General features: G+C 46.2%; 1 protein-coding gene across 2 annotated transcripts in view; it reads right to left on the bottom strand.

Annotated features, from left to right (window-relative positions):
• Positions 1-10060, bottom strand: part of RNMT (RNA guanine-7 methyltransferase) — a 25028-nt gene continuing 14968 nt past the window's right edge. For both annotated transcript variants that reach the window (XM_060244052.1, XM_060244050.1), the window contains 2 exons: positions 2892-2925; positions 1-1173 (listed from right to left, as the gene is read on the bottom strand). In XM_060244052.1, coding sequence (XP_060100035.1) covers positions 1136-1173; positions 2892-2925 — 72 coding nt within the window. In that variant the 3' untranslated portion in view covers positions 1-1135. The remainder of the gene's footprint in view (positions 1174-2891; positions 2926-10060) is intronic.

Here is a 10060-nt window from a genome sequence, read left to right as displayed (position 1 = left end):
CACTCATAAAATATTATTTATTTTCTTCTTCTCTTTCCCATGCTCAGATTGTCTGCCTCTGTTCATCGGAACAATTATTTTAACAGCTGGAGGTTATTTTTTAAAATTCAGTTAACTCATTCTCTGAAAGACTTTATGTGAGTGGTTGTATTATTAGGAATCTAATTTCTTAGGATGGTCTTATAGCATCTTTTTAGACCTCTTGTTTGGAACCAAAATCTATTTAATCCTGATGACACACACGCTATGAAAGGCAATTACACACCAAGGAGCACAAACAGCAAACAAGGTTTCCTCCAAGACCTCTCCCCTACCCCACTTCACCCAAAATAACTATTACAATTATTTAACACTCATAAAATACTGCACTATGGAGTTCAGATAAAGAGTCCAACTTAGCAATGATGTCAGGCATCCCAATGCACACAGAGTTCACAGCATGCAAGAATTTCATTCAGTTGAACTGATAAACTAGAGCTTGTCAAAAGGGAATAACAAGCTAACCCACACAGGAATGCTCCATGCACAGAAGTACCCATAAGTTCTTGGTCAGGTGCAAGGATCTTTCTGTTGAGTCTGTGGGTAGCTGATTTCTACATTTGCTAGTTTTTTGTTTACTATACAGCTAAACAATCAATGAAGATGGGCAATTTTAACTTCCTTTGGGGAAGCTATATCTACAAAGAGCTGATCAACTGTACTTTCCAACTACACAGCTAGATGAAATCTTCCACAATGCTCCTTTCTCTATGTTTCTAAGCTGCTGACACAGCCTGGCAACAGATGATTTATCACACAGATGACAGCTTTATACAATCAACACTTCATATCACGAAATCTGTCACACAGTACATAAACTATGTGGCAAGCTTTTTTTTTTCCCTTTAAGCATCCTGAGCATTAAAAAAACATGCACTTTGTTTTAAAAAAAGAAACCCAACCCCACAAGAGTTCATACTCCTTTCTCATATTCATACAAATGCACACAAGTCATTCCTTCTGTCACAGACAGGCAACCATAACTCATACTTGTCCAGTTTGGTTGTGTCCCGCACAGTCTTCAACATAAAAATATAAAATAACCAGCACTTTGGATGCTAGACTGCTTCAATTGTTTCTCTTCATGGTCTTTTTTTTATAGCTGCTTTTCAAATGCAAAGATCATGTATATACCTGGAAAAAATTAAAAACATTAGTAGCCTTCTGCTCTTTCAAAAACTGTAGCAAAATAATGCTGTTGTTATTTCTGATGTTAAATGACCAAACCTAAGAGAATATTTTCTGTTAGGAAGCTAAAGCAATAGCCTAGCCATTAGTAGTTAATTATTGAAACAATACATCCAAAGCAGCCAAACTGGAGAAATCTGGTTACAGTATACATACATATTATCTAATGATATTATGCAACCAGTAAGATTCTATTGCACTTGGACATGGTGTGGATACTTTACTGACACATGGAAAACAAAGGTTGCAATTTAAGAAGCACTTACTAGAGGGTAAGTCCCATGAACTTTGTGGTACACACACTGAAAATCATATGGCCCAAAACAGAGGATCAGGAAATATACTAATGCCATGTGATTTATGGAATTACAATCTGCAGCCAAACAATGTTATCACCAGAAAACATGAACCAATCTCAAGTTAGCTTAGTCAAATTTCAAAGAACAAAAAATGCCCAAGTAAACCATGATTTTTAAGATATATATTCCACTAATTCAAGATATATATTCCACTAAGAAGTCATTGTGACAGCTTTCAAACATGATACATAACACATCTACAAAACAAATGGTTCAACTAATCTAGAATCTTTAAGAGAATCTAAAAGTTTAGTGCCTCTTTTACAGGACTTCTGGGATAGCCCGTTAATTCATGTCAGCCTCCTTTTTATTTATACTCTGGAAGCAGCATGCTAAAGATGTGGATATTCTCTCATCCTACAATAACTTGTGAAAAACAACAGAGTAGCCACTGGTGGGCAAAGTTCACCACTGCAAAGAACCAGTGACAGTTGTCAAGGCTGAGGCACAAAATGATAGAAAATTCCCTTTTCAACACTGACAAAAGTTTATCAGACTGGATATTGTTTGTGCAAGTGAGCACATATGAAATGATGAATTATGTTTTCATTTTAAGCAAGGCTCTCCTAGGCTTTCAGGTACTCCAAACTCCATTTTTACACAATTTCGACAATTATGGGTCACAAAATCTTTTTTGATGAAATTCACTGAGCAAGCTGAAACAGTATCTTACAGTAAATTTGTGGCTGCATGTGTCCTGTGTGGCTGCCATCAAAACACACCTGCAGCATATGCACAGCAACAATTTGTGCTTCTGGCATGCTCACGCAAGACCCTCATTGCTTACAATGAGATGAGTCATAATTGTTGTGACCTTGCTGCATGTTACATCAGGGCTTGGATAGCTCTTAATCAGGTGCTCACGAATGATTTGCTACCGACTTCAAATGTATGGGTTTTTTTAATCTGGTCAATTTATGAAGTGCCCACATTGATTAAAGCTGCGATCCAGAGGCATGTGTACTATTGCCAGACCTTTTCTAAGAGTTCTGCTATCAAGAGAATCTCCCATGTTTAAAAAACATTTCGGCACAAATACTGAAGGACAGTGGGGGGGAGGGGAAGCATGCCTGCTGGGCTGATCTATAGGTGCATGCACTGGAGGCAACAATAATTTATTAAACCATTCTGGTAATAATAAAAGGTAATAATAATAATAATAATAATAATAATAATAATAATAATAATAATAATAATAATAATAATAAAAAAATTTTATTTATATCCCGCCCTCCCTGCCGAAGCGGGCTCAGGGCGGCTAACAACATATTCATATAATTATACAAGGTTTCATTGTATACATACTTGTTGCTTCCCATTCAGATTTACTTAGTAACCCCTGTAAAAAAATATGAAACATAATTATGACATTACAAATATTTTAAGCAATTCACAGAAAAATGATTCTATCTAATTAACTTACTGCTATCATTCCACTTTTCCTGCTGTAGTTATCACAGTCTTTTCTCTAAAGCTTCTGTAGATACCAGAGAGTTGAACTACTATCATCTCTGCTTAAACATTCTCTTTGAAGCAGAAAATTTAAAAACAAGCCACAAAATCACATTTATAGCAATGACTGAATGCAAATTTAGCAATGAATATTTCAGAGATGCCAGATGATCTTAAGAGTAGCAAAGCAATAATGTTTTAGCCCAAACAAGCTTTACAGAAACAGTAAGTAAAGTAGAGAAACAGGTATACCTAAAACTACCTGCCACCCTAACTCTACCTTATTTTTCCCTCTGTGTAGGGAACTATTAAGCATGAACTTGAATCTCAAATGCAAATGTGCACACTTGCCTCTACCAATCATTGGACAAAATAACAGACCATTGCTCACAAAGAATGGGGAGGGGCTGCGGCTCAATGGTAGAACATCTGCTTGGCATGCAGCAGATCTCAGGTTCAATCCCTGATGCCTCCTATCAGGCCCTCGAGCAACTGGCTGTCATCTGCTTCCTTCTCTATCTCTCTTGCTTCCTTCTGCGTAACAGCTTGCTTTGCAAGGCTTGCTCAATTGCAAAGAAGCTACAGAACAAAGCCTCTATTTTCTTCATTGGCTGAGGCTTCTCTCTTGGGGAGGAAGGGAAGAGGAATAGTTTGCTTTGCCAGGCTCTCTCAACCGTGCAGCAGAGCTACTAAGCCAGGCCTCTCTTCCTACTACTGACTGAGGCTCCTCCCAGTGGCGTAGCTAGGGCTTTGGGGGCCCGGGGCCCAAGATTTATGTGGGCCCCCCATGTGTGTGCACGCCTCCAGAAACAGAATATGATGTCACTTCCGGTGATGTCACTTCCGCAAGATGGCCACCACTTGCGAGGGAGCCCTGCTGGAAACAGGAAGTGATGTAACTTCCCCAAAATGGCCACCACTTGTGGGGGGGGAACAGGAAGTGGTGTCACTTTGGGGGCGGCTCCCCCCCCCCCCGATGGCACTGCTGGTGCGATCTAGGTCATGTGATTGATAACCTGATTACCCCACCACACCATGTGACAGGGAGAAATGCCACAAGCAGCCTGCTGGCCCAGCTGTTCCCCTTGTGCCCTGAACTTGTGGGACTTCTATATTAAGCAAGCTTACAAGAAAAACAAGGAAAACAAAAACAGGCATACTGATGGAAGATGGGTCAGGAACCTCTGAGATGAGAAATGCGAAGGTTATAGAGAATCATTGTTGAATTCTGTATGGGCGCCGACTCCCATGAGTTAGGGTCTTTAACTGAGATTGCCCATTTGTATACTGCTATTTAACTTTTTAAGGGAAGAAACACCCATAGTCTGGAGCATTGTTTATGTACGCTTACAGTCTGTACTGTTCCATACTCGGTCTTTGACAACAGGCCGTTTATGATATTATATACTATAATATAATAATACAGTATATGTTTGCAGTTTATTGGGTAGCACAGAGATGTCTGTAATGAGTACTTGGTTGATGGCCTATTGGTCAGTGTAATTTCTTGCATTGTTCCTTGAACGCTGAACCCCCACAGTTGTTGTTCCCTTACTGGAGTGTCCCAGAGGGCCCAAGGGAGGCAGGTGGGGCATAAGAACATAAGAGAAGCCCTGTTGGATCAGGCCAATGGCCCATCCAGTCCAACACTCTGCGTCGCATAAGAACATAAGAGAAGCCATGTTGGATCAGGCTGGTGACCCCTCCAGTCCAACACTCTGTGTCACATAAGAACATAACAGAAGCCATGTTGGATCAGGCCAATGGGCCATCCAGTCCAAAACTCTGTGTCACATATAAGAACATAAGAGAAGCCATGTTGGATCAGGCCAATGGGCCATCCAGTCCTAAACTCTGTGTCACATAAGAACATAAGAGAAGCCTTGTTGGATCAGGCCCATCCAGTCCAACACTTTGTGTCACATAAGAGAAGCCATGTTGGATCAGGCCAATGGCCCATCCAGTCCAACACTCTGTGTCACTTAAGAACATAAGAGAAGCCCTGTTGGATCAGGCCAATGGCCCATGCAGTCCAACACTTGTGTCACATAAGAACATAAGAGAAGCCATGTTGGATCAGGCCAATGGCCCATCCAGTCCAACACTCTGTGTCACTTAAGAACATAAGAGAAGCCCTGTTGGATCAGGCCAGTGGCCCATCCAGTCCAACACTCTGTCACCCAGTGGCCATAAAACCAGGTGCCATCAGGAGGTCCATCAATGGGGCTAGAAGCACTCCCACTGCGCCCCCCCACCAAGCACCAAGTTAGTCTTTAAGCTGCTGCTGCTGGACTCTGACTCATTTCTCCTGCTAGTAAAGGTAAAGGTAGTCCCCTGTGCAAGCACCAGTCGTTTCTGACTCTGGGGTGATGTTGCTTTCACAAGGCTTTCACGGCAGACTTTTTACAGGGTGGTTTGCCATTGCCTTCCCCAGACATCTACGCTTTCCCACCAGCAAGCTGGGGACTCCTTTGACCTACCTCGGAAGGATGGAAGGCTGAGTCAACCTGGAGCCGGCTACCTGAACCAGCTTCCGCTGGGATCGAACTCAGGTCGTGTGCAGAGGGCTCTGACTGCAGTACTGCAGCTTTACCACTCTGTGCCACGGGGCTCTTATTTCTCCTGCTACAGACAGACTAACTGGGCAACCCATCTATGCACCAAAATTCCCTCAGCCTCCAATTTGCCACTGGAGTCGATTTCAGCAGGATGAGCTCTGAAAGGCCTTCTCTGGGAATGCTCCCACGAGGGCTCTCTGGACATCGAAGAATAACACAGAAGGTGGACCGAAAAGAGTCATGCTGGAAGTCAGACCTTCTTCCAGAGTTGTCAAAGCTTAACTATTCCCCCACCTCACCCCCAGTCTTCTCAGGGCCCTTCTGAAGACCTCCTCTCTCTGCTGGGGTTGCCACCTCCAGTTAGGGTAAATCCTGAAACTTTGGGGGGTGGAGCTTTGGGAAGGATGGGGTTTGGGGAACGGGTCGGCACTAGTAGGCAGTGTTCCTTCTAAGCTGAGTTAGAATCATAGAGTTGGAAGGGACCTCTGGCGGTCATAGAATCATAGAGTTGGAAGGGATCTCCAGGGTCATCTAGTCCAACCCCCTGCACAATGCAGGAAACTCACAAACACCTCCCCCTAAATTCACAGGATCCTCATTGCTGTCAGATGGCCATCTAGCCTCAGCTTAAAAACCTAGAATCCTAGAGTTGGAAGGGACCTCTAGGGTCATCTAGTCCAACCCCCTGCACAATGCAGGAAACTCATAACACCTCCCCCTAAATTCATAGGATCTCCATTGCTGTCAGGTGGCCATCTAGTTTCTGTTTAAAAACCTAGAATCATAGAGTTGGAAGGGACCTCTAGGGTCATCTAGTCCAACCCCCTGCACAATGCAGGAAACTCACAACACCTCCCCCTAAATTCACAGGATCTCCATTGCTGTCAGATGGCCATCTAGCCCCTGTTTAAAAACCTCCAAGGAAGGAGAGCCCACCACCTCCCAAGAAGGAAACCTGTTCCTCTGAGGAGCCGCTCTAACAGTCAGGAATCCTAGAGTTGGAAGGGAGCTCCAGGGTCATCTAGTCCAACCCCCTGCACAATGCAGGAAACTCACAAACACCTCCCCCGAAATTCACAGGATCTCCATTGCTGTCAGAGGGCCATCCAGCCTCTGTTGAAAAACCTCCAAGGAAGGAGTTAGCATGAGCGAGCTCACGGATTTTTCGCCTCCAGCTCACACATTTTTGTCTTAGCTCAGGAAAAATGTCCCCAGAGCACAATCACTTATGCAGGGGCTCACAAAGTTGAATTTTTGCTCACAAGACTCTGAAGCTTAGAGGGAACATTGCTAGTAGGGATATCGATGCACCTTGAGTCCCCCCCAGCCAACCTCTAAAGCCGCCCTTTCCTTTCTGCTGAACTCTGCTGTCTGTAACTGTTGTCGGAGGCCTCCCTGGAGGTTGGCAACTCTGTCCCAATCGGGGCACGCATCCCGCAGCAGCCCACCCCCCATCCTTCCCCTGGACGCCCCCTACCTTTCCCAGCCCCCCGGGGCACCCCCAGGGGTGCCCAAAAGCTGCAAGGAAGCACCAGCAAAGGGGCGAAGGGAACCCAAATCCCACCCCCAAGAAATCTAGGCTGGGCTTCCCTGGGTCTTCCCAGCCCAGGAGGTGGAATGCAAACTCTCCTCTCTCCTCCACTCGTGGGAACCCCCCCCCCTTCCCGGGTCTGCAGCTCAGGCCCTGCAAAAAGCGCACCCCCAGCGGTGCCCAAAGGGTGCAAGGAAGCGCCAGCAAAAGTGGGAGGGGCAAACCCAAATCCCCCCCCCCCAAAGAAAACTAGGCTGGCCTTCTCTGGGCCCTCCCAGCCAAGGAGGTGGAATGCAAACTCTCCTCCATCCTGGGAACCTCCGTCTCCAGCCCAGATCCTGCAAGAAGCGCACCCCCAGCGGTGCCCAAATGCTGCAAAGAAGCTGCAGCAAAAGGGGAAGGGGAGGGGCAAACCCAAATCCCCCACCCAAAGGAAACTAGGCTGGGCTTCCCTGGGCCCTCCAAGCAAAGAAGGAGGAATGCAACCCCCCCCTCCTCCCTCCACGGAGAGTCCCCCCCCCCTTACTCAGAGCTCCGAGAAATCCCGCAGAGTGAGCAAAACCTTACAGAACTGAGCAGAGCCACACAGAGCTGGTAGGCGGTGGCCCAGAATGCAACAGGGTACAGATTTCAGAACCAACGACAGGGAAGCGAAATTCTCTGGGCAGCGGTTTAGAATGCAAAACGGTACAATGACAGAATAGTCAGATTAACGAATTGAGCAAACCTTGGATCTGAGTCGCGGGAGCACGCGAAAGCAACAAAACAGCAGCATGCACTAAAATGAACCAATTGAGCAAACCTCGGATCTGAGCAGCATGAGGCTTTGCTCCCTGTGCTGGATTCCTCGTCTGGTGAAGTGTGCTTAAGAGCGCAAGACAGCTGAGGTTCACAATAAAAATGGGTTGGTCTTCAAGGTGCAGCTTGGCTCCTGCTTTGTTCAACTGCTTCAGACCAACGGGGCTGCCTGCTTGCATCAGAGCTCCGTGGGGCCAGCAATGGTGCGCTCCAAGGAACAGAGCCCCGGCCCGCGTGGCTGGGGCTGATGGGAGTGGTAGGCGAGGGAGGAGAAAAAGCGACGTGCCTTTCCCGCGCTTTCAGCCCGATTGCGTGAGAGAGAGGGGGGAAAAAAGGGGAGGGGGGAAGGGAAGGGAACGAGGAGCCCCGACGTGCGCACGCGCGCCCCTCCCCGCCACACCCCCTTCCTCCGCCGGCGCGCGCTCCCCCTCGCTGTCGGGCGCTTCCATTCTTTTTCTCCCCCCCCCTCGCAGCAACACGGCCATTGTTTGGGGGCCCCCTTGCCAATGCGAGGACCCCAAGACCTGGGGCGGCTCGCCCTCCCCGCCCCCCCCCTCCCCACGCGTCTGGCTCCTCCCCCTCCTGGTCCCCTAGGGAAGGAAGGAAAGAGTCAGAGCTTTCTTTGCCGAGTTCCCTGGATTCCATGGGAGAAATACAAAGAAAGCATCTTTAAGACCAATGAGTGCTGTTTTAAGCATGTTTTATTTTTTAAAAAAATATTTAATTGTGTTTGTCTGTGTCCTTTATAAAGTTTATATCTCTGCTACCTAATCATAAATAGGTACACACATGACCCAGCCCAACATGGCCCAGACCCCGACAAGGTCTCATTTATGACAGATTTGGCCCTCATAACAAATGAGTTTGACACCCCTGAGATGGATTCACACATTTACAATAATACAACAAAGTATCCCTATCAAACAGCAATCACCACCTACAAATTTCCACATGTAATAATGCAAATTTAGACAACTGATGATTATGACACTAGAAAATAGCCATTTGTGTATATCTATAGGGAGTTAGAAACTACCTCCAAGGAAGCAAGCACAAAAGTTTATAAAGTGGAAGAGTTTATCTTTGTTTTGCTTTCAAGCCTGTTAATGTTCTACAAATTATTAGTCTGTTTAGGCACAATAGTAAAAAGCATAGCTAGTCACTTTTGTGGCCTTCTTTACAAGGCTGGATTCTTATACGGACTTGAAAAGGGGATTAGAGATTTTTGAATTCTTTTTTTTTAAACGTCAGCTATACTTTGCCAAACTGAGGTATTACACAAAGTACACATGAATCTTCCCTTCTTTCCCTTCCTTTCAAGGCTCAGAAATGTCAACATAGCAACTTCAAAGAAGCTACTTCCTGCATAAACAAACTCCAAATCCTAGCCTTGCCACAGCTGGTACTCACCCCCTCCAAAAAATAGGGAACAGTATCCCCTGCATATTTTTCACAGCAGTTTCACAGTTCTACAGCAAATAAACTTAAGTAGACATCTGTTCTTTGGTACCAACATACATGCTGCAGCAGTCTTTCCTACTGGTCCTTGTTCCACATCTACAAGACTGCAGGTCAGAAAAAGACAAACCAACTCTTGTTTGCATTATGAAGAGTCAGTGTAGATTGGTGATTGCAATGTTGGACAAGGATCTGGAAAAGAGGTCCCCAACCGGGCCACACATCCCCTTTCACTCGCCCAGGTCCCAGGCAAGTGAAAGAGGTGGAATGGCCTCACTCCAAAGCTGTCTCTCCTAGCAGGGGAACCAGCTGCAGAGTGAGGCAGAACAGCCCTGCCGCCCCCCCCCCCTTTTGTCATCCTGGGCGGGTGAAAGAGGTGGCCTCAATCCGAAGCTGTTTCCCTTTGCAGGAGAGCCATCCTCAGAGTGAGGGAACACCACCTCTTTCATATGCCTGGTCCCAGGCTGGCAGAAGGGGCAGCATGGCAACAACCTTCCCCTACCCCTCATTTAAAGACCCCTGCCTGATCTGCAGGGGTCTTTAAATGGAAGGATGATCAGCTACTTCTGCCCCTCGTCACCTAGTGGAGAAATGGCAGAAGCAGCCCAAGCCGTCCCCCCTTTGCAGACCCTCACAGGGGGCATGGGGTGGCAAAAAATTCAGCACTGCCCCAGTCC

This window comes from Heteronotia binoei, chromosome 7 (assembly GCF_032191835.1).
Source record: "Heteronotia binoei isolate CCM8104 ecotype False Entrance Well chromosome 7, APGP_CSIRO_Hbin_v1, whole genome shotgun sequence".
Classification (NCBI taxonomy): Eukaryota; Metazoa; Chordata; class Lepidosauria; order Squamata; family Gekkonidae; genus Heteronotia; species Heteronotia binoei.
The sequence above is the reverse complement of the archived record's forward strand: the minus strand, read 5'-3'. Positions and strand labels throughout refer to the sequence as shown.